This window comes from Lepidochelys kempii, chromosome 24, assembly GCF_965140285.1.
Source record: "Lepidochelys kempii isolate rLepKem1 chromosome 24, rLepKem1.hap1, whole genome shotgun sequence".
NCBI classification, from domain to species: Eukaryota; Metazoa; Chordata; order Testudines; family Cheloniidae; genus Lepidochelys; species Lepidochelys kempii.
Genome location: NC_136403.1, coordinates 10042262 through 10066302, shown reverse-complemented (window position 1 = coordinate 10066302; position 24041 = coordinate 10042262). Strand labels below are relative to the sequence as shown.

At 59.2% G+C, this 24041-nt stretch overlaps 1 protein-coding gene across 3 annotated transcripts in view; it reads right to left on the bottom strand.

Annotated features, from left to right (window-relative positions):
- The window catches only part of LOC140902443 (sodium/potassium-transporting ATPase subunit alpha-2), a 34524-nt gene that overhangs the window by 9239 nt on the left and 1244 nt on the right, over positions 1–24041 (bottom strand). Inside the window, exons 1-12 of one of the 3 annotated variants that reach the window (XM_073322519.2) lie at positions 17679–17772; positions 14788–14892; positions 12766–12825; positions 11633–11836; positions 10450–10563; positions 8892–9026; positions 7823–7940; positions 6734–7002; positions 6375–6573; positions 2663–2772; positions 1508–1642; positions 155–344 (exon numbers count right to left, since the gene is read on the bottom strand). In XM_073322519.2, the coding sequence (XP_073178620.1) occupies positions 155–344; positions 1508–1642; positions 2663–2772; positions 6375–6573; positions 6734–7002; positions 7823–7940; positions 8892–9026; positions 10450–10563; positions 11633–11836; positions 12766–12825; positions 14788–14892; positions 17679–17711 (1672 nt within the window). In that variant the 5' untranslated portion in view covers positions 17712–17772. Of the gene's footprint in view, positions 1–154; positions 345–1507; positions 1643–2662; positions 2773–6374; positions 6574–6733; positions 7003–7822; positions 7941–8891; positions 9027–10449; positions 10564–11632; positions 11837–12765; positions 12826–14787; positions 14893–17678; positions 17773–24041 lie in introns of those variants that run through there. The other 2 variants (XM_073322520.2, XM_073322521.2) reach the window with 2 other exon arrangements.

Here is a 24041-nt window from a genome sequence, read left to right as displayed (position 1 = left end):
CGCCAACCCTGTGCACAATCATCCCTGCCCTGTTGTTACTCCCAATCCCCCCTGCACACACACACGCACGCACGCATGGTGTTCACTCTTTCACAATCTCCCCCCGTGTACCCCCCCCAGCCCTCTCCCCCCCACAGTGCCCGGGTGCCCTCACCCAGCACTCGCTCCCCCAGCCCGCCCAGCTCGAGGTAGGCATTCTGGAAGGCGTCTCTCATCTCCTCGTCCAGGGGCAGTTCCTGGCCCTGCGCCAGGATGGTGGAGCAGCGGTCCAGGATGCGCTCCGGCGCGCCCTTCATCACCAGCAAGTAGCCCTCGGGGTTGTCCTCACGCTCGTGGATGGAGAGCTGGAACACAAGGGGGAGCCGGCTAGGGGGAGCCACGCTGGGAGGACGGGGCTTGCCTCCCTCCAGCGCTGCACCCCGCAAGGGGCCGAGTCCCCTGCCACTCCCCGCATGGCCACCCAGGACCTTTTCTTCTGTCTCTCTAGGTCCTCCCATCCTTTTGCCTCCAACTCACCTGCTCTCCTCTGCATCCCATCCCAGTGTCACTCCTCCCCCGGCCTCTGCCCCCGGCTGCTCTCCCTGCACACACAGCCTGAGCAGGCCTGGGGCTCCCTTCCTCCCTCCAGCTCCTCCTGGCCCTGTGTCTGGGGGCTCAGCAGGCTGTGGCTGGGAGCTGGTCTCTGGCCAGAGTGCAGCCTCTTTTCTATGCCCAACTATTATCCATGGGGATTGAATCTGCTGAACGAATGTTGGCAACAGCCAAGCTCAGCCGGCTCAGCTGGGGACTGGGGATGCTGAGGGACTGGGGGGCTGGGAGCCGAGTGGCCAGCGCCCCACTGCACAGCTGGGGGCTGAGGATGCTGTGGGACCGGGAGCCGAGTGGCCAGCACCCCACTGCACAGCTGGGGGCTGAAGATGCTGTGGGGCCGGGAGCCGAGTGGCCAGCACCCCACTGCGCAGCTGGGGGCTGAGGATGCTGTGGGGCTGGGAGCCGAGTGGCCAGCACCCCACTGTGCAGCTGGGGGCTGAGGATGCTGTGGGGCTGGGAGCCGAGTGGCCAGCGCCCCACTGTGCAGCTGGGGGCTGAGGATGCTGTGGGGCTGGGAGCCGAGTGGCCAGCACCCCACTGTGCAGCTGGGGGCTGAGGATGCTGTGGGGCTGGGAGCCGAGTGGCCAGCGCCCCACTGTGCAGCTGGGGGCTGAGGATGCTGTGGGGCTGGGAGCTGAGTGGCCAGCACCCCATTGCACAGCTGGGGGCTGAGGATGCTATGGGGCTGGGAGCCAAGTGGCCAGCACCCCCACTGCATGGCTCCTCCAAGGGACACAACTTTCCCGTAGGTCCATTGCATTCCCACACTTATCCCCAATGCCATCTCCAAGCCACAGCTCAATTCTCTCCCAGTCGCACACTGACCCCCCCGCCAACCCCACAGATTGTTCCTGATCTGTGCCCACATCAACGCAGCTTGTGCCCCTCTGAGCCCCGGACCCGTGCCCCAGCCCACCTGGTACTTGTTGGTGGAGTTGAAGGGAATCTCTGCCACTTTGGGGTTCTTGTCCCGCATCTTCTTGACAGAGCCGCAGGAGAGCTGGATGCACTTGAGCAGGGCCGACTCGGAGGCGTCGCCCGCTGTGTCCCGCTGCCAAGGGGAGAGGGGCCATCAGTGCAAGGCAAGGGCAGACTGGTGGGGTGAAGGGATGAGAGGTGCGTCTGGGGTCATGGCCAATGGGAGGGCAGTCATGACCATGGCCAATGGATGGGGTTGGGTAGTGGAGCCCTGGCCAACAGGAGGGAAGGTGTGGCTGGGGTCACAGCAAATAGGAGGAGAGGCAGGGTGAGGCCATGACCAATGGAAGAGGAGGCAAGGCAGAGGCCAATGGATGTGGAAGTGGGGGAAGGCTATGGCCAATGGGTGAGGAGGCAAGGTGGGGCCACAGTCAATGTGGGGTGGGGGAGGCGTGGCTGGGGTAGTGGGTCCCTGGCCAATGGGAGGGGAGGTGTGCGTGCTCTGGTCTGGCACAACAGGTGGATGGGCTATGGGGCTAACAGGGCATTGCTCTGATCTGGCACAGCTGGTGGATGGGCCATGGGGTTCGGTGGGTATTAGTCTGATCTGGCGTGGCTGGCGAACGGGCTTTGGGGCTTGCTGGGCATTGCTCTGAGGCTGACAATTCTGCGGAGGCAGGGAACAACCCAGCCACGTGCTATGGGTCAGACTGAACAGCCCCTGGCTCTGGGATCCGGCCCTAGGAAAGCACACTCCCATGGGCTGCTCTCTCCCCAGGCTGGCCCTGTGTGCTCTGAGGCCAGCTCCCAGGCCAGGGGTCCGGGCGGGACAGAGCTCTGGCAGCGTGGCAGAGGCTGGGGGCTGTCCAGGCCCCCTGGGCATTCTGAGCCCATCTGGCTGTGGCCAGACGGCTGTGGCTTTGGGATGCCAAGATCCCATCTCAGTGCAGCTCCTCACGGCCCCCTCCTTGTGCTCACGTGGTGCCCCAGGTAGGGATCAGAGCAGCGTGAAGGACATGGGGGGACAGGGGGAGACCTTCAGAGCCCATATCCCCTGGGAATTCTGGTGTGCTCAGCGCTGGGACCCATCTCACTTGTGGGAGCCGTGCAGGGAGCCCGGGAGTGAGGGGTGGGGTCCGGGAATCCAGCTTGCCTTGGAGATGGAGACGTTCTCTTGGCCTGGCTTGAAGACGGCTCGATTGCACAGGCCAGCGATGCGGGCCAGGGCCGCCCAGGTGGGCGAGCGCTTATCGAAGGTCGCACCTGGAAGGAGACACACCAGTCAGCCACATGACCCCACCCTGACTCCCGACCATAGGACTGGAGCCGCGAGCTGAGCCCCACCGCCTGGTTGCAGCATTGTCATGTACAGTGCCCCCTGCTGGCCAAGGCTGGAGTAGTCAGGAACTCCCCCCACAGCCAGTGCTCCTGCCCCACCGACTACACCATCCCCTGCCAGGAGAGGCCGGGATGGAGTAGCCAGGATCTTTCCTACAGTCTCTAATCCAGCAGAGCCTGCTCCTGGGAGGTGCCCAGGTCTCCAAACCAGAGCTGCCCGAAGTCAGGTCCCATGGGATCGACCCCAGACAGAGGCAAAAAAGGGAAAGAAGAGCCAGAAATTCGGGAGAAGAACATGGAACACAGGTGCTGTGTGCGAGGGCTTGTCACATCCACCCGGCAGGCACTGCCCAGGGCACACTCTGGGGCTCAGCACAGCTGACCCTGCAGTGCCACAGGTTCCCCCCTGTACCCCCACCTCAGCCCTGCTCTGAAGCAGCACCAGGGGTTAGACAGATGCAGGTCATGGGAGGCAAGGATGGCTGGAGCAGGGGGATGCGCAAGATGATGAGTTAGGGGTGCTGGTAGCCAGAGTGGAGGTGGTGGCAGGGGGCACAGATGGGGGGGCAGGAGGCACAGGGGACATGGGTGTAGGGTACAGACAGCCATGACATGTGGGTGGTGATGACAGGGGGCGAGGGCACAGGTGAGGGGACAGTGGTGGGGGGTGAAAGCATGGGTGGAGATGGGGGGTGCAGGCAGTGTTGGTAGTGGGGGGCATGGGAAGAGATGAAGGGGGTAAGGTCACACAATGGGGGCTTTGTGTGAGAGGATAGGTGGAGTTGGCATGGGGCATGGGTAGGGATGGGGGGTCAGCACACGCAGTGGGGGAGTGTGACAAAGTGGGAATATTTTGTAATATTTGTATGAGTCCTGTTTGTGCCTCAGTTTCCCCTCTATGCTGTATTGTTACCCAGTGTGTGGAGACAGACAGTTTGCTCTCACGGCAGGCTAAGGCTATGTCTACACTTCACACCTTACAGCTGCACCACTGTAAGATCTCCCATGTAGCCGCTCTGGGCCAACGAGAGAGAGCTCCCCTGCCGACATAATAAAAGCACCCCAACGAGCAACAGGAGCTATGGCTGTCCACACTGGTGCTTTTGTCAGTGAAACTTACGTCGGCCAGGGGTGTGTTTTTTTTCACACCCCGACTGACAAAAGTTTTACCAGCAAAGTGCTAGCGTCATCTTAGACTTAGGTGGAGGTGATAAAGGCAGGGGTGCGGGCGGGGTGTGGGCGGAGGTGGCAGTCCCAGGGGTGCGGGCAGTGGTGGTGATAGGGGCAGGGGTGCGGGCGGGGTGTGGGCGGTGGTGGCAGTCCCAGGGGTGCGGGCTGTGGTGGTGATAGCGGCAGGGGTGTGGGCGGTGGTGGCAGTCCCAGGGGTGCAGGCAGTGGTGGTGATAGGGGCAGGGGTGCGGGCGGGGCGTGGGCGGTGGTGGCAGTCCCAGGGGTGCGGGCAGTGGTGGTGATAGGGGCAGGGGTGCGGGCGGGGCGTGGGCAGTGGTGGCAGTCCCAGGGGTGCGGGCAGTGGTGGTGATAGGGGCAGGGGTGCGGGCGGGGCGTGGGCGGTGGTGGCAGTCCCAGGGGTGCGGGCAGTGGTGGTGATAGGGGCAGGGATGCGGGCAGGGTGTGGGCGGAGGTGGCAGTCCCAGGGGTGCGGGCAGTGGTGGTGATAGGGGCAGGGGTGCGGGCAGGGTGTGGGCAGAGGTGGCAGTCCCAGGGGTGCGGGCAGTGGTGGTGATAGCGGCAGGGGTGCGGGCGGGGTGTGGGCGGTGGTGGCAGTCACAGGGGTGCGGGCAGTGGTGGTGATAGGGGCAGGGGTGCGGGCAGGGTGTGGGCGGTGGTGGCAGTCCCAGGGGTGCAGGCAGTGGTGGTGATAGCGGCCGGGGTGTGGGCGGTGGTGGCAGTCCCAGGGGTGCGGGCAGTGGTGGTGATAGGGGCAGGGGTGCGGGCAGGGTGTGGGCAGAGGTGGCAGTCCCAGGGGTGCGGGCAGTGGTGGTGATAGCGGCAGGGGTGCGGGCGGGGTGTGGGCGGTGGTGGCAGTCCCAGGGGTGCGGGCAGTGGTGGTGATAGCGGCCGGGGTGCGGCCGGGGTGTGGGCGGTGGTGGCAGTCCCAGGGGTGCGGGCAGTGGTGGTGATAGCGGCAGGGGTGCGGGCGGGGTGTGGGCGGTGGTGGCAGTCCCAGGGGTGCGGGCAGTGGTGGTGATAGGGGCAGGGGTGCAGGCGGGGGGTGTGGGCGGTGGTGGCAGTCCCAGGGGTGCAGGCAGTGGTGGTGATAGCGGCAGGGGTGCGGGCGGGGTGTGGGCGGTGGTGGCAGTCCCAGGGGTGCGGGCAGTGGTGGTGATAGCGGCAGGGGTGCAGGCAGTGGTGGTGATAGCGGCAGGGGTGCGGGCGGGGTGTGGGCGGTGGTGGCAGTCCCAGGGGTGCGGGCAGTGGTGGTGATAGCGGCCGGGGTGCGGCCGGGGTGTGGGCGGTGGTGGCAGTCCCAGGGGTGCGGGCAGTGGTGGTGATAGCGGCAGGGGTGCGGGCGGGGTGTGGGCGGTGGTGGCAGTCCCAGGGGTGCGGGCAGTGGTGGTGATAGCGGCCGGGGTGCGGCCGGGGTGTGGGTGGTGGTGGCAGTCCCAGGGGTGCGGGCAGTGGTGGTGATAGCGGCAGGGGTGCGGGCGGGGTGTGGGCGGGGTGTGGGCGGTGGTGGCAGTCCCAGGGGTGCGGGCAGTGGTGGTGATAGGGGCAGGGGTGCGGGCGGGGTGTGGGTGGAGGTGGCAGTCCCAGGGGTGCGGGCAGTGGTGGTGATAGCGGCAGGGGTGCGGGCAGGGTGTGGGTGGTGGTGGCAGTCCCAGGGGTGCGGGCAGTGGTGGTGATAGCGGCAGGGGTGCGGGCGGGGTGTGGGCGGTGGTGGCAGTCCCAGGGGTGCGGGCAGTGGTGGTGATAGCGGCAGGGGTGCGGGCGGGGTGTGGGCGGTGGTGGCAGTCCCAGGGGTGCGGGCAGTGGTGGTGATAGCGGCAGGGGTGCGGGCGGGGTGTGGGCGGTGGTGGCAGTCCCAGGGGTGCGGGCAGTGGTGGTGATAGCGGCAGGGGTGCGGGCGGGTTGTGGGCGGTGGTGGCAGTCCCAGGGGTACGGGCAGTGGTGGTGATAGCGGCCGGGGTGCGGCCGGGGTGTGGGCGGTGGTGGCAGTCCCAGGGGTGCGGGCAGTGGTGGTGATAGCGGCAGGGGTGCGGGCGGGGTGTGGGCGGTGGTGGCAGTCCCAGGGGTGCGGGCAGTGGTGGTGATAGCGGCAGGGGTGCGGGCGGGGTGTGGGCGGTGGTGGCAGTCCCAGGGGTGCGGGCAGTGGTGGTAGTGGCAGGCAGAAGGACACAATGGTGTGGGAGGAGCATGAGTGGTGGGGGTGTGGGCAGGGACGCCAGGGTGGTGATGGCACTGGTGAAGGGGAAGGAGGCGGTGGAGTGGTGATGGCACAGATGGCAGGGGGCACAGGTAGAGGGGGCAGGGGGAGCAGGTGGCAGGTAGCAGCGATGGTCTCTCACCAGACTGGTCCTCGGTGGTGTCAGCCTCGTGGATCTGGTTGTCGAACCACATGTGGGCGACCGTCATGCGGTTCTGGGTGAGGGTGCCCGTCTTGTCGGAGCAGATGGTGGAAGTGGAGCCCAGCGTCTCCACCGCCTCCAGGTTCTTCACCAGGCAGTTCTTGCGCGCCATGCGCTTGGCGGTGAGGGTCAGACACACCTGTGGGCCAGGGGAGAGGGGGTCAGAGCAGGCGAGGCGGGGGCAGGATTTGCACCCGGAACTGCCAGTGTGGTCAGATCGCCCTGCGCTGGCTGTGCCCGAGGGGCCTGGCCAGACACCCAGCCCCGCCCTGGGGCAGTGCAGGAACGGAACCTGTTACCGTGACGGTTGCCAGGAGCCCCTCCGGGACGTTGGCGACGATGATGCCGATGAGGAAGATGACGGCCTCCAGCCAGGTGTAGCCGAGGATGAGGGAGAGGATGAAGAAGGAGAGGCCCAGGAAGACGGCCACCCCAGTGATGAGCTGGATGAAGTGCTCGATCTCCATGGCGATGGGGGTGCGGCCCACCTCCAGCCCCGAAGCCAGCGAGGCAATGCGGCCCATCACTGTGCGGTCCCCGGTCGATATGACGATGCCCCGGGCAGTGCCTAGTGCAGTGGTGGGGGAGGGGGGACAGGTATTTCAAGTACTTCTATGGGGAAGACTGGAACTGGGGTGAGGGGTTCGGGGCTGGGAGGGGGCTCAGGAGGGACTGAGGATTGAGGGACCCCAACATTGATGCAACTCCCCCAAGCACCACTTGATTGGGCCCTGGGTATCCTCTCAGCCCTGGACCACGAGCCTTTGTACCTCCAGGGATCCACTTGAACCCTGCCTGGTGGCTATTCTGTGCAATGAGCTTGTGGGGGTCTCAGCCCATCCCACCAGGCTGGCCCCTTGTTTTCAGCATCAGGACTGGAAGAAGCACCTCACTCTTAGTGGGCGAGTGCGTGCCATCCATTGGGTGGGTGATGGGCCTGGCAGGGGTTGAGGCCTGGCTTGTCTCTAGGGTTAGGCCCTTCTCTGAGCAACAGGCCCCCCAGCCTCCAGGGCTCTCTGTTCAGCACAGCATTCCCTGTGGCCCGTCTCTCAGCACAGCGGTCTGTGTGTCATGGCCAGACCTTCCTGGCATCACGGCCCAGTCGTCTGCCCAGGCACCCTCCCGGGCACTGCCTCTGCAGTTTTGGGGTTAGGCTGCCCTGGGGGTAATAACCCCTTTTATTTCCCCCCAGTCTGGCCATTTCAACTGCCTTTTGCTCAGTCCCCCCCGCCCCGCCGATTCCTCATCACCACCCCTCCCCAAAGCACACTGATTTCAGGGCTCCATAACCGCTCCAGGCTCAGTGCCGGGGGGCACGTGGGGCAGACCTGCAGATCCAGGGCCAGGCCCTAAATTGAGCGGACCAGGTGGCCCCCTCCCCCCTTCACCTTCCACACAGTTGGTCGAGAAGAAGCAGATGTTGCGGGTCTCCAGGGGGTTCTCATGGGTGAACTCGGGGGAGCGGGTCTGTGGCTCCGACTCGCCCGTCAGGGAGGAGTTATCTACCTGCCGAGGCAACGGGAGGCCAGTCAGGGGCCTCGGGGCCCAAAAAAGACAGAGATGGGAAGAACAGACAGACAGCACGGGGGCAATCTGCCCCAGTCATTATCAGTCCCCTGCCCCGTCACCGGCATCAGCCTATAAGCCCTGATTCTGCTCGAATAGACAGTTGGACACGCCCCCCCTACTCTTGGGGATCCCATGTCCCACCTCTCGAGTGCCCCCCATCCTCAGCACCAGTTCCCACGGGGCCCTCTGCAGAGACCATGGGCTGCTGGCAGGTTCCCTCATCCCACACAGCTCACTGCGGGCGCCTGGCAGCTGCGCTGCTGGAGGGGGGCGGGGGAGAATGTGGACGCTCGAGCTTGGGGATGGAAGGGGGGAGGGGTTCCGCAGCTGGTATGGGGAGGGTTGGATTCGGGGTGCTTATCATCCTGGGGCAGGGGAGGCATTAGGGCCCTTATCAGGGCAGGCTGGGGGGTTTCCGAGGGTGCCAAGGGTTGGGCTGGCAGTGCTGCTCCCTCAAGGGGCTGGCCATGCTGCAGCCGGGCATACAGGGACAGCACGGCCTCCATTTTCACCCCATCCCTGCAGGGGAGCCCTGGATTCCCATGGGACCTGCAGGTTGGGCATGGCCGAGACCCTGCAGCCTCCCCCAGGCTGTCCTGACGTAGCCTGCTGCCCGTGGGGTGTGCCGCAGCGGCCCCTCCAAGAAGGCAGACACCAATATCACCCTTTATGGCCCCGTGGGTAGATCTCATAGAGCCACGAGAGCAGCAACGCCTCTTTAGCCTTTTCATGTAAGATCGACAAAGCAGGGTCCATCTGTCCAGCTGGCCTGTCAGTCCACAAGTCTAAATAAAGCAGTACTGGCTGCCCTATAGCCGGCCATGCCTCCCTCTCCTCTAGTCTATGAAGCCCCCACACCAGCCCGGGGCACAGTTCCGCCATCCTCACCTTGCAGCCATGGGAGGAGATGATGCGCAGATCGGCAGGGACCCGGTCTCCCCCCTTCACCTCCACCAGGTCTCCCACCACCACGTTTTCAGCGTTGATCTGGATCTTCTCACCCTCCCGGATCACCAGGGCTTGCTGCCCAACATAGCCAGAAGGAGAGGTAAAGGCAAGAGGAGGTAAAGGCAAAAGGTGCACCCGGCTCCCGCACCCCTGGAACCCCCTGTAATGCCCCAGCCTGCTGCGCACCGCTGACCCCCATCTGACCTGATGGGCCCCAGCCCCTTGTGGGAGAGCCCTGCAGAATGGCCCTGCCAGCGGAAGCTGTGAGCAAAGCTGCAAGTGCATGTGGTCCTGAGCCCACCCCCACCCTTACCCAGGGCTTGGCCTGCTGCTGGGCTCGGCTGAAACTCCCAGTGGAGTTCTGGTCTCACAGTGTGTGTCGGGGGGGGGGGGGGGGGGGGGGGGGTCACAGCTGCGCCCCCTCTTCCAGCCAGCAGAGGGAAGTGCTGCCCACCCACCACTGCAGCTGCTCCTCTGTCCCCACCACCCCTAGTGCTCAGCAATCAGCTCCATTAGGATCTTCTCTCTCCGGGCTGGGAACGCCTGCCTTGCGGGCTCTCCTGCTGCCGGCCAGGCAAGGCATGGCACCGGCCTGATTCTGATCTCTCTCCACTTCAGTGGGGTGACTCTGCCAGCGGGAGAGGGGGATCCCAGCCCATCAATGCAGCGTTTCAGAGACTGGCTGGAAGGAGGAAGCACGGAGGCCTGAGCGGTTGGGACAAAATCAAAGCTGAGCACGGTTGCGTCCAAACTCAGAAATGGCCCCGTTCTGCGCTGCCAGCTCAGGGAGGAGGTGGATCCCCCAGACGGGCTCAGGGGCCCCTGGAGAGCCTCACAACAGCTCTTGCAACACCCCTGGAATCTGGGAACTCTGGGTCTAAAGACATCTGCTGCTACTGAGCTAAAAGGCCATTTCCCCATGGCTGTTGCGGGCTCATCAACTCCTATTTGTGGCCCGGCCACCACTAGAGGGAGCCAGGGAACCACACTGGCTGGGTTACCCGCTGCAGGGGACTGGCCGAGATCTTAACATCGTGAAACTGGACTTGGACCCATGTTTCCCAAATGGACCAAAACCCCAGACCCTGCCCCAAGCCTTTACAGGTGTCCCCAATCCAGATTCCACTTGTGCTGCTTGGGTCTGTCTCTCCTGCCAAAGAGATTTAGGATCAAAAGGGAGGCTAAGAGGGGAAAATTCTTCCCTCTACAGGATGGAATCAGAACTGCTTGGCTGTGTGTCATAGGTCCTATATTGCTAGCAGTCAGTGAGGATCCTCCTCTAGCTCAGGAGGCTGGGCCTTAGGGGCAGGAAGACCCAGGTTCTATCCCCCATGAAGTGGGCACTCCTAGGTAGCTGTGGGTTTGTTGCAATCAATGTTTTGTAGCTTGACCATGACCCTTCCAGCCTGAGTTGCCTTTATTCAGGTGGTCAGTCTCCTCCCTTTCCATGCCATGTGGTGCCAGCAGGGTGCAGAGGATGGGAGAGGGGGGCTCCTACCTGTGGTACCATGTTTTTGAAGGAATCCATAATCTTGGAGCTCTTGGCCTCCTGGTAGTAGGAGAAGCAGCCAGTGACTATGACCACAGCAGCTAGCACCATGCCTAGGTACAGCTGGGGAGAGAAGGAGACTATTCAGACATAGGGGATTCCTTCACCCACTGCCGCAATGCAGCCGCCCCTGGGGTGGGACACGGCAGCTGCTTAACAGACACACAGCGATGCTGCCCAGCAGTTTAGGACAGGAAGTGACAAATATCTGACCCTGTAAGGGGAAGTAGGTAATTCCTGGAGATGGAGTTTGGCCGGGCTAACACCCCCACTAAGATGAAAAGTCGGTTCCTTAATGAACGCAAGTAGCTGGGACTTGGGCTGGTGTCTCATCCCAAAGGCGAGGCCCTGGCCACTATGCTCAATACTGGCTCCACGGGGAGAGCGCCCCCGACTCACCATTCCTTGCAGCACAGCGCCCCCTAGCACTGCACTGGAGCGGTGGGGCCAGCCCTGAGAGCGAAGGGAGAGCACCCCCTCCGGAGCCCCCTCCTCGCTCACTGCAGCACCTGCAGGTCTCCCGTGCGGGTGGGATGGCTGCCGAGGCAGAGCTGCCGCCTGTGTTACTACAGCTCTTATTTAGGAAACAGGGCTGAGTCGTTTTGGAGCCTGCTTTCAATGCCGGGGGACAGTGAACCGTTCCTCACCCATCCCCCAATGCTGGGAGTGTCCAGGTGGGACCAGTTCACCCCGGCTCTCTCTCCTTGGCCAGGAGATGCTGCTCACTTGGTCTGGGTTGAGTTTGGTGAATCAAAGCCCAGAGCTGACCGAACGGATGAGACCCATGGAGCCTGCGCCCAGGCCAGGTTCTCAGAAATCTCTGGGAGGCTGGGATGAGACTCTATGGCCCTGCCATGCAAAACCTGGTCACACCCCTTAGGTAAGACCAAGCCCCCCATCAAGTTCAGGCCAGACAGAGGGTTCCCCCTGAATCCCCACCACCACCACCGCAGCGTTAGGGGAAGGACAGAAGCAGGGGAGTTTCAGTGTGGTTCCATTTAGAGGTTTGTTCAACCCCCAGAAACTCCAGGTGTGGGGTGGAGAATCCAGCTGAACCCAGCCCTGGGACGCAGGCCAGAATGACTTGGTTCACCCCGCCCCTGTCTGATCTGCCCCGGGTCATGTGGCTCACGTTGTCGTTGGCTGGCTCATCCTCCATCACGGCCTGGATGCTGTAGGCCAGGAAGCAGAGGATGGCGCCGATCCACAGCAGGATAGAGAAGCCCCCGAAGAGCTGGCGGCAGAACTTGACCCACTCGGGGGTGGTCGGGGGGGGCGTGAGGGCATTGGGGCCATCCTGTGCCAGGATCTCGGCTGCGCGGGTGTTCGTCAGACCCTGCCCGGGAAGAGGGGGTTCGGAGGGATGGCAGGGGAGCAAAGGAGTGACACAGAACCCAGAGGAACGACAAAACGGGGAGGAAGGAGGAAGGGACAGAGAGAAAGAGCCAGTTACGTGCTACCAGGGTTCAAAGCACCCAAAGGCCGGAGGAGCCCCCATATCCCTGGCATTTCACACTGTTGGCCCCTCCCCACCGGACCCAGTGCACTCAGCAGCTGGCGAAGGGAACGGAGCCGCTACCCAAGGCTCCCTCCCCTGCATCACAGAGCCCTGTGGGGCCAGTTCTCCTGAATCCTGCACTGCCCGGTACAGCCAGGCTGGGGGGCAGGGGGAGGGGTCCCAGAGAAAAGCCCCTCCCCCACCCTGCCAAACCACTCACACTGCAGGGAAAGGGGCTTCATCTTCCCCAGGGGTCTGCTGGGGCTTCTGGGTGGGGAATCCCTCCCCCAGTGGGGCTTCTGGGGGGACCCTTCCCTGTAGATCTGAGCACCAGGTGAATGGAGTGGCCCGGACACTGCCCGGAACCTGCACCCCAGGAGCCTGGGAATCAGGGCCCAGACCAGGCTGACCCCACCCTAAGGGAGGGGTGAAGGCAAATTCTCCAAGATCTGCCAGGGGGTTGAGGTCAGATGGCGGGGTGGGGGGGGAGAGGGGGAAGCAGGAGGGTACCTGCGATGGCTGATGCTGCAGCGATTGTCATCAGGCAGTGGTGTAGGGCAGGATGGCAGCGCAGCCTGGAAACTGGAAGGCAGGGAGCAAGGAGTGATGGCGAGGAGGGTGAGCGAGGGGTGGAGGGAGAGGGGAGGTGGAATGAGAGGGGAGGAGGCAAGAGGGGATTGGAGGGTGATGGGGAGGGAGAGTGGTGGGGGAGAGGGCAATGTGAGGGAGGGGCACCAACCCACAGACACTGACATGTCCTGACTTACCCTGGACAGATCCACCTGGTATTTCCTGCCCAGTTCATCCAGAGACAGCTTGTGATCATCCTGCCAGGGGAGAGGTGGGGGAAGGTCACAGTGGGACTAGCAAGAGAGCTGAATGTCCTGGGAACAGAACCAGATCCAAAGGGCTCATCTGGCAGAGCACTGGCTCATCAAGGCCTGCTGTCCATGACTTCCTGGGGTGAGGCTGGCTCCCGGAGCCACTGGGGCAGAGAGACCCCAGCCACCCACAGTATACAGGGAAAGCAGATTTGGAGTGTAAGAGACACTGTCCATCTATGGTACCCACCCTTCATCCACCCACCCTCCTGCACCATCCGTCCATCTATCCAGCCAGCCATCTGCACCATCCGTAGAATCATAGAATAGAATCATAGGACTGGAAGGGACCTCGAGAGGTCACCCAGTCCAGTGCCCTGCCCTCATGGCAGGACTAAGTATTATCTAGACCATCCCTGACAGGTGTTTGTCTAACCTGCTCTTAAAAATCTCCAATGATGGAGATTCCACAACCTGCCTGGGCAGTTTATTCCTGTGCTTAACCACTCTGACAGTTAGGAAGTTTTTCCTAATGTCCAACCTCAACCTTCCTTGTTGCAATTTAAGCTCATTACTTCTTGTTCTGTCCTCAGAGCTTAAGAAAAACAATTTTTCTCCCTCCTCCTTGTAACAACCTTTTACATACTTGAAAACTGTTCTCATGTCCCCTCTCAGTCTTCTCTTTTCCAGACTCAACAAACCCAATTTTTTCAATCTTCCCTCCTAGGTCATGTTTTCTAGACCTTTAATCATTTTTTTTGCTCTTCTCTGGACTTTGTCCACATCTTTCCTGAAATGTAGCACCCAGAAATGGACACAATATTCCAGTTGAGGCCCAATCAGCATGGAGCAGAGTGGAAGAATTACTTCTTGGGTTTGGTTTACAACACTCCTATACAGCCCAGAATGATGTTTGCTTTTTTTGCACCTGTGTTGCACTGTTGACTCATATTTAGCTTGTGATCTACTATGACCCCCAGATCCCTTTCTGCATTACTCCTTCCTAGGCAGTCATTTCCCATTTTGCAAATTGTCTTATTTACCTTATTATCTTATCTTACCTTATTATTTTCTAGGTGTTTGCAAATTGATTGCTTAATTATTTGTTCCATTATCTTTCCAGATACTGAAGTTAAACTGACTGGTCTGTGATTCCCCGGGTTGTCCTTATTCCCCCTTTTATAGATGGACACTAGATTTGCCCTTTCCCAGTCCTCTAGAATCTCTCCCGTCTTCCATGACTTTTCAAAGCTAATCACTAATGGCTCTGATATCTCCTCAGTCAGCTCTTTGAGTATTCTAGGATGGATTTCATCAGGCCCTGGTGACTTGAAGACATCTAACTTGTCTAAGTAATTTTTAACTTGTTCTTTTCCTATTTTAGCCTCTGATGCTACCTCATTTTCACTGGCATTCACTATGTTAAAAGTCCAATCACTACTAGCCTTTTCATTAACCTCAGTGAAAACTGAAACAAAAAAGTCATTAAACACTTCTGCCATTTCCACATTTTCTGTTATTGTTTTTCCACCCTCATTTAGTATCAGGCCTACCCTGTCCTTGGTCTTCCTCTTGCTTCTTATTTATTTGTAGAATCTATCCACCCATCCATCCACTCACCCACCTGCACCATCCATCCATCCATCCATCCATCCATCCATCCATCCATCCATCCATCCATCCACCTGCACCATCCATCCATCCATCCATCCATCCACCTGCACCATCCATCTATCCAGCAGCCAGCCATCTGCACTATCCATCCATCCATCCTTCCACCCACTGTTTCTGTCTCCTACTGCCTTGGTGTCTGATGCTAGGTGCTGATCAGAGGGGTGATCAGCGAGATCTAGCAAGGATGGGGGAGAAGCAGCCTCACAGCCACATAAGCGTGGGGGAGTGACCTGCCTTGGTGGGGAACACAGCTCAGCCCCCAAGCAGTGCTCATGGGATGGAGCGGATCCTTACCAGGTTCACCTCCTTCTTCAGCTCATCCAACTCCTTCTCCTTCTGCTTCTTCTTGCCACCACCATTCTCGGAGGTGGTTGCCGCCGGTGAATACTCCCTCCCAACCTGCCAGGGGAGGGGTGGGGAAGAAAGAGGGGTTGCGTTACTTCAGTGGACAGGGGACCCCAGATGCCACACAGACCCACGGGGAGGAGAGAGACGCAGGGAGGAGGGGCATCCCAACCCACGGCAGCCACGCGGCACGAAGGTCACGGGCAGGCATGGGAGCCCAGGACTGTCTGGGCTGTGGTCACCCGCTGGTGGGCGAGGGGGTGCCAGTCTGTATGTTGGGAGCCCAGGAGAGGGGGCCCCTCACCCCTGACCTTTGGAGAAGTTTGGATGCCCACTGGGCCCATCCCCACTGCTGGTGGAGCCAAAGTCTGATCTTTGGCGATGCTCAGATCCAGAACTGGGTCAGAGTGTCCCCCTGGCAGAAGGCGCTGGGTGGCAAGTGGGAATGAGCTCAGTGCAGACAGAGCCTCCTCCCCGCCCCCCCAGGTCCTCAGCCAGGACTTCAGAGCAACCAACACAGAAGAGAACCTAGCTCTGGCCACCTGGCAGCTCAGGACAGCCCAAGTGTCCTGTCCCCGATGCTCTGGGCCTCAGACAAAACCTAGGCAGGTCTCCAGGGAGCGGCTTCTCCTGCAGCAGGGTTGAGAGATTCCTGGTATCTCTCCCACACTCTTGCTGTGGCAGGTCAGGCCTGGGGGAGACGAGACCCATGAGTGGACGAGGGCGGGGTCGTGTTCCCCTCTCCATCCCAAATCTGGCTGCAAGAGATCAGAAAAGGGGGAGTACAGCCAGGAACAGGAGAATGGATGTTGGGCTGCACTGTCTGTGGGTCTCTCTGCACCAATTGCCTCTCATCTTACACTTAGATTGGAAGCTGTTTGGGGCTCTTTGTTCTGTCTCTTTGTTCTGTGTTTGTACAGTGCCTAGTGCCATGGGGTCCCGGTGCATGGGTGGGGCGCTGAGGTGCTACCGTAATACACCTAATAAATAAAGTGCAGCGCCTAGCACCATGGGGTCCTGGTCTGTGGCTGCGGCTCTGACACGCTACCATAATACACCTAATAAATAACATACAGCACCTGGCACCATGCGGTCCTGGTGCATGGGTGGAACACTGAGGCACTACCGTAATACACCTAATAACATACAGCACCTAGCACCGTGGGGATCTCAGTGCAAGGGTGGCGTTCTGAGGCGCTACCATAATACAGACAATGACTGATCATAAGCATTGAGTGCTGGTGAAGGACACCGGTTTGACAGGCCTGGAGAGGAGGCTCCGTGTAACCCCAGAGCAGGAGCAGCCCAGGCAGTGCCGACTCCCCCCAACTCCCAACCATCCCATCACAGTGCTTCACCCATGGAGAAGGGACCTAGTCTCCATGGCCTGCTAATTCCACGGCCTCTCTGCCGATCAGGATTGGGGAGGAGGCGGTACCGCCCCAACACACTGGGCTGAGACCTGCCAACTCATTTCACAGTTAAGGCCATGATGCAGCTGATTGATTTGGGTGTCTAGAATGCTGCTGGACGCAGGTGTCTCTGTGTCAGCCCCAGCACTCAGCAAACCCCACAGCAAAGAGCCCCGAGCATCCCTCCCCAAAGGCCCATGTGGGGAGGCTCTGTGAGCGCCTGGATCCCAGGCGCCTGCCTGCTTCCAGGCCCAGAGGTTTAGCTACCATGGGGCTAGCAGCTCAAGCTACCTCCAGCTGTGGACCCAGGACACAAGGGGGGAGGTGGGTTCAAAGAGCCACTAACAATCTACAGGTACAAGGCTCCTTTCCCCAGGTCCAGCTGCCCTCCCAGTCCAAGGCCAGGCTAGGGCCAGGAGCCCAGTGGGAAAAGGCTTCTGTCCTGTTGCCCAGCCCCTTACAGTCCCCTGAATTAGAGCTGGAGGGCTGCATTATAACCAATGCCCTAGGGGTAAATGGCTCCTCATCACCTTTGCTCTCCACAAGCCAGCCAGCCCTGCCCCAGGACCAGACTGGAGCCAGTGCCCCCAGAGGGGAAAAATACAGCCCACAAAATACACCCTTAAAGGGACACTGAGGATCAGCATTGGCCTGATGCCAGATCTGGGATTGCAGCATTTCTGCCTTGCGCCCAATGCCATGGGCCACTGGCCTTCCCCATGGAACAACCAGACGGGGTGGAGTGGGAGTGGGGTGCAGGAATGGATTATACCACGAACTCCTCCCCCCACTGCTGACCCACGGTGGGGTCTGTGGTGCTCAGCTGGGGCGGGGGAGATGCTGGATCTTTGCTGCGGTCTCCAGTTTGGGATGGGGCCAGGCATCGCCCTACAGCCCCTTGGACCGTTGTCCCAAGAATGGCCAGCGACAACACCCGCCTGCACTCCGGCTGTTGGCAAGGAGCCCAGCGGGGGAGCCGGGGCGTCTCCCCTGCCAGGGGGAAGCCGTTGCTCGAAACATGCTTTCGAAAGAGCCTGCTGGGTTCCCCAACCGATAGTACTGAAGAGCCCGGTGGCTGGTGGCACAGTCTGATGTGGGGCCCAGGACACCAATCAGGAGGGGCTGGCCGGAGACTGGCAGAAGGGAGTTTGGAGAGAAGCTACAAAAAGGGCGAGAGGAAATGAGCAGTTATGTTGGTTAAGCAGTGTGGCCTAGTGGGATTTGTGACACCTGGGTTCTGTTCCTGGCTCTGCCGCTATTTAGCCACTATTCTGAACTTGTACAGCACCTTGCTCAAGGGGACCCCATTTTTGGTTGGTCCTGCTCCGTGTCTCAGTTTCCCCACATGGGACAAATGATCCTGACCTTCCACTATAAAGCGCTTTGAGATCTATGCCTGAAAAATGCGCTAACAGGCTCATTACTCACCACGGGCATCAGAAGGGGGAGCTGAGCAGACATCTGGGGGCTCTAGTGGTCGGGTGATGAAGCCCCAGGCTCAGCAGCCAGCCTGCCTGTCCCAGGTGCTCTGGCTGATGGGGGTCTGGGAGGGAGGGGTGCTGGGAAGTTCACACTGATGGAGACTCTGACAGAATTTATGGCTGTTGGCTTCTTCTGCACACCTGAGCCTCATGCCCGAGGAAGGTCTTGGGAGTCAGATCGGCTCTGGAGGCAGGGGCTGCTCTCCAGCAGGCCAGGGTCACACTGGCTCGCCGCCCAGCGCTCAAACTGGAGCTGAGATGAGGAACTTTGGGCAACTCCCTCCCAAATGCAGGGCTTGTGGCTAACATGGGCCAGGCTCCTGGGTTCTCCTCTGAGCTCTGCCACTGACCTGCAAGTCACTTTCATGCTCTGTGCCTCAGTTTCCCCCTCTGCAAAGTGGGAATGATCCTGACGCCCCTCCCAGGGGTGTCTGGCTCAGCTCGCACATGAGTGTGAAGTGCTTTAAGATCCTCCGAGGGACAGGCAAAAGATCATGGCCCTGTGGATGATGGCATTCCCAGTGCCCCTGACCCCAGTCTGCTGGTGGTGCTCTGACGATGGCAGACTGCTTCTGCTCCATGCAGGAGCCCCAGGGCCAGAATGCCAGGAGAGAGGCTATTCCTATCCCACCATTCCCACGCGCAGCGGTCACAGGGAGTGGTGGGAATCACATCAGGATTCCCGCTCTCAGGAGCTTCCTGCCCCAGTTTATGAGCCCAGCAGCCCAGAGAGCTCGGGGAGGCAGCTGGTGTTTGGGAACCGAACTCAAGCCACAGACAACACATGGGGGCTGGGGGGGAGGGGGAGCTGGGACCTCTAGCTGTCCTGCCAATGCTGCCCTGGCATAGACAGCGCTGTGCTCTGAATGCTATGCCAGTGACTTCACCCTCCCCAGGGACGCTCTGCCAAAGCAGGGACACTGAATTCCCTTGGTTCCTGCCGCTTTGGACTGGTGGCTGCTCCTTAGGGGGTTCTGGGATTCATTACTGCGGGTCCCCGGAAGGAGGGGCTGGGGTTGCTTGAGGGGAGACTGGCATGACCTGAGATGATTCCCCTGGCCCTCCCCGCACCAGTGGGGCATCAGGGAGCCTAGCGGGGCATGGGCCCCCATGGGCGATGTGGGGGTCGAAGACGGGGACTCGAGCACGCAGCTTGTGTGAGCGGGGCCAGGCAGCCGGAAAAGCAGCGTTTATTCAAAGGCAGAAAATAAAGAGGATCTCGGCTCTGTGCTGTCATGGAAAAGTCCTCCCAGTGCCAAGAACAACTGCTGTGAGCAAAGGGTCAAGTTACGGCGGGGGGTGGGGGGGTGGGAGTAGGATGGGGGGAAGGGAGGGAGGCATTGAAACTGTTAGGTACCCTTAAAGCAGCCACAATTTGGGGAGAGTCCTGGACAAGGCCAGCCTGCCAACTGCAACTCCCCATGTAGCATTATGGTGCATTTCCAGAGCATGTCTCCCTGCCCCCAGCCACGACTATGGGGTGCATTCTGCACAGCCCCAGCTATGATTTGGGGGTGCCCTCTTCACAGGCCCCGCTGGTTTCTGCCCCAGGCTCTGGGCCTCTCCCTTTCCCCTGTATCAACAGAAGTGGAAGACTTTTCCCCGGGGATGGGGGCGCTGGCTCCAGCTCCAGCATGCCGGGCTCCCACTCCTCCGGCTCCACTCCTGGGAACGGCCTGTAACAGAGTGAGAGTGAGGGGGACAGGTGCAGGCCCAGGGGGATCTGCTGCAGCGCAGTGAGAGCCAACCATTTCAAAGGCAGCCCGAGCCCAGCCCCCCAGCCCCAAAGCTAGGCCGTGAGCCTGGGTCTGGGTCAGCAGGCTCCTTAAGAAGGCGGGGTAGGAGGCTGGAGTGCACCCTCTTAAAGGAGTCTCAGATTTGCCACTCCAGATCACACCCCCTGGCCCATCTAACCCAGCAGCCCCCTGCTCTGGATCAGGCCACCTGGCCCCTCTGTCTAGTAGCCCACTTTCCTCCACATCTGGACAGGCCACTGGTTCATACATGCAGTAGCCCAGCGTCAGCAGCTGTCAAGATACAACTTTCCTGCCCAACATCCCTCCTCCCCCTGCACCTGGCCACGTAGGCAATGAGAGATCCTTCCTGACCCCTGCAGCTCCCCACCCTGCAGCATGAGAGTCGGTCACCCCACCCTTGGCCCCTTTTGCATTTTACAAACATAGCTCCTGCCCTTTTTGGCTCCGCCTATGTGGGTGGCCCCGGTAGCCCAGTTATGGCACTGTTTGGTGCTGCCAGTCCAGGCAGAATCTCACAGTCTTGGGACACAGCCGGTCCCCAGGGCGACTCGATCAGTTTTGCAGCCCAGACAGGGGCCGTGTTTGACTGGATCCTATGTGACTTGGTGAGGCAGATCCAATTAGGGAATGATTTCCTGGGGTTTATGACCAGGGCAGCAAGGAGCTGGCTCCCCGCACCCACCCCAGGGCAATGCCAGAGGGTGCTGGTCTGGAAGGGAAGTCATGTCTGTCTCCAGAGACCGGAGGAGAGTCTGAGCCAAAAATCCCCCTGTAGGAAGAAAGAGAGCAAGGAAGAAAGCGTCTCTCAGGCCATGAATGGGGAAGGGAGAATAGAGCCTCCTTTCTGCTCCATATAAAGGGCTGAATAGTCCTGGCACTTCCCAGGCACTTCCCAGGGTTCATGGGTCCTGCCTGTGGTTTCCATGGCTCTTCGGGATCCTTCACCGTGCGGAGAGGAGATAGCTAAGGAGCAATCTCTTCTGTTTGACCACCCCTTGCTCCCAGCAAAGATCCCAGAGCACCTTCCAGGATCTGCTGCCCCAGCTGCTGAAACGCAGCCCCCTCTGGGGGTGGATGCAGCAGCCAAGCGGAACAGAACCCCATGCCCATCTGTGTGTGGGCAAGGCCTCCAAGATTAACACGCTGCCTCTTGCCATAAGCCGCCTTGGATCTTTAATGACCATGGTTAGGCAAACATTACTTAAAGACGGCACTTACAGCCAGCCACCCCTGCCATCACCAGCACCACCCCCTAAGCAGCCAGCCTGGACCTTGTCCTGCTTTGGGGGCTCTGGATTGGGGGCAGAAAAGCCCCCCAAAGCTGGGCTGGTAGAGGTGGGAGCCCCTATCTTTCAGTCGTAGAGGCTGGATTACCATGACATGGTACATCTGGTATATCTCTGGGAATATCACCCCACCCCCCTTGTCCCAGCTCTCTGCCCCCTCCCTCACAACCTCCAAGTGCCAAACGATGACCTATAGAGGGACTGTCGAGCAGCAGGAGGAGACCTGGCAGAACGAGCCTCTGCCTGTAGTCAGTAGCACAGGTGAGTTAGATGCTTTGGGCCCTATCCTGAGCTCCTCATGTCCCCCACCCCCAGTCTCTCACTGGGCGCACTAGCCACAGGATTGGGGCCATTACAGGAGTTTCGCTCCTTCAGCCAGCCATGCTCATGGGGCTGCAGTTCTGATCCCGAACACTAGAGGGGGGCCCAGAGCTCCAAGCTGGGATTTACATGGGGCCAATGGCCTGGAAGAATATTACAGGTCCTAGACCCCCACACACTGCCCCAGCTGTGCCTTGCCTCTTCCAGGTGACTGGGTGGGGCAGAGACCTATACAGGGAGTTGCTGGGGGCCAGATGAGAAAAAGCCCCGACTTGGGGAGCTTACATACACCTGCACCATGCCCAAGGTACAGAGCTGGACTGTACCAGGACTCCTGGGTTCTGTTCCCAGCTCTGGGATGGGAGCAGGGCCTGGTGGTTGCAAAGAGTGTCACAGGACTCCTGGGTTCTGTTCCCACTTCTGTGACTGACTTGTAGTGAGAACTTAAGCAAATCGCTGCTCGACTCTGTGGCTTGGTTTCCCCAGCTGGAGGGGACCACACGGGGTGCTGTGGGGTTTAATTAAAGTCTGCCCAGAATGCCAAGAGTCTCAAGGGGAGGGGGCTCGAAAAGGGTCCCGTGCCTTCAGTAGGGTCCTTTCACTCACCCCTGAGACTCTGGCAGCCAGAGCCTGACCTACGATGGAGTTTGGATCTGAATCCCCACCTGAGCCCTGTCCACTGTGCCTTTCCATAGATCTCCCCTAAGCCAATGATTCCCAGGGTTGGGGGTCAAGACGTGACCCTGTGGCTCATCTACACCGTCCTCCCTCCTGCATCTCTTTCTAGCTGGCATCTCTTGGCAGGCAAGTGCCATGCCCGGGTGGTTGCACAGAGAGTTGTGAGTGAGGCACCAGACCCTGAGCTTTAGGGGCCACATCTGCCCAGCAAGAACTGTCTAAATTCCCCAAATCCTGTCCCAGCGGGCACTGGGCTCAGCATGACCCTGGTGTGGAGTCTCTGAATGGGGGGGGGTCACATTTCTTTTGGTCCCTCGACAGCCCCAGTCAGGAGTCTCCCCGAACACACTGCAGTACGCTCATGTAATATTTCTTTTGCTGTGGCATCTGGCCGGCTGTCATTTTCAACAGTGCAATGAACTGGCTAGTGCATCTGTGCATGACTGCCTTCAACTGGCTGGGATCCCAACTAATTAGCTGTGTGTCATAGGCTTCATACTGCTCCTAGGTAATGGGGATTCTCCTTTTGCTCAGGGGTTGTTTTGGAGCAGGTGGATCAGAGTTCTGATCCTGCTGCGGATGTGAAGTTTTCAGGGGTGCCACGGAACACAGAAATGTGACAATTGGGGCAGTTCTCACAGAGAAATAACAGTGAAAAACTGCATCCTGCTTCATTTATGTTTCCTCTGACCCCAAAAGCGTCACCAGAGCAACAGCTGTGAAATCTCTTCTTGCAAGATGCTGTATCAATGCAAGATGTTGTTATTCGGTATTTATGTAACTTTTCAAAAAATGGGTGGTTTTGCCACAGAAAATTTTGAGGAAAACAGACCAAAAATTCCTTTTCATCTACATTTTCCATGGGAAAATCATCTTTTTGTACCAGAAATTCAAATAACGAAAAATGAGCTCAGAAAAGGGGAACAAGTGCTTTCTTGGCCAAAATATTTCGGTTTTCAGGTTTTTTCAACAGGAAACGGCCAGAAAATGTCCGGCAAGCCGACCCTTTGCACAAAAAATTATATTGAGTCAAAAACCCGATTTTCCGCTGAAAATAAATTTCACCGGAAAATTTTCAGCCATCCCTAAGTATTGTAGCTAGAGCTAGTCACATGGCAAACCTCTTCAAAGGGCTCCGGATAATAAAAGAAGGCTAAATGCTATTGAAGGCTCTAATCCTGTGCTGAGCTCTGTGTGGGCAGTTCTATGCACCCACATGCAGACCAGGTTCTATCCCCTAAGCAGCACTTATTGTAGGGTTATGACCACTCTTAGCCCTGTATGTTTCCTATGCATGTCTCCTTGCTGTCCCCCCATTCTGAGCCCTTCCTGTGGGCACAGGAAATTGTTTTCCCCATTGAAGCTGTTTAAAGAGAAGAGTTATTTTTCAGGCACTGTGGTTTTCATTCTCCCTTCTGTATAAGATAATTGCTTGGCTGAAAAATATTATTAAAATAACCCTGCGAAATCTTCTTTGCCCCTCCATGGTGCCTCCCATTTGGGAACTTCAAAGGTGAATGAAAATTATAACAAACCTGTGATCATCTGGGAACTTCCCAGCTATGGGGCTTCAGAAGCACAGCAGGGATGGAACCCACACCTTCCAAGGCCTAGCCCCCCTGCCATCTGAGCCAGAGGCGAATCTCCACAAGCACTATAGGATCTAGGATACACAACTGATCAATTCTGGATCCACTCACCAGAGGGAGAACAAACGCATTAGACAGTTGGTGACACTGAAGTGAAGTAGCTTGCCCAAGGTCACACCATAAGTCAGTGACAGGATTGGGAACAGAACCCAGGAGTCCTGACAGGGCTGCTATACCCACTAGACTCCACTCTCTCCTAGAGCTGGAGCCAGGAGTCCTGACAACCAGATCCCTGCTCTGATCACTAGACCCCATTCATCTCCCAGAACTGGGACCAGAACCCAGGAGTCCTGACTACCAGTTCCCTAGTCTACGCACTGCCTTCCTAAACTGTTACTTCATCAATCCTTCTTCTAAACACTGTTTGCTGTATCGCACTTTCCCCATGTTTTCTTTCAGGTTCCCGTGAGTCATGTGTTAGGAGCAGTGTATAAATCTAGTTAATGAATTCATGCTCCACAAAAGTTCCCAGGCTTTGGCATTTCCTACAGATCTGGCTGTTCTACATACATAAATAAATCAACCCACTCTGCAGTTGAGCTTCTGGGGAACTAATTAGCAAAGCAGAGCGAGGAGTTTGCCGTTGCAGGTTGGAGGAATTCTGTTCTGCGTTTCAAGG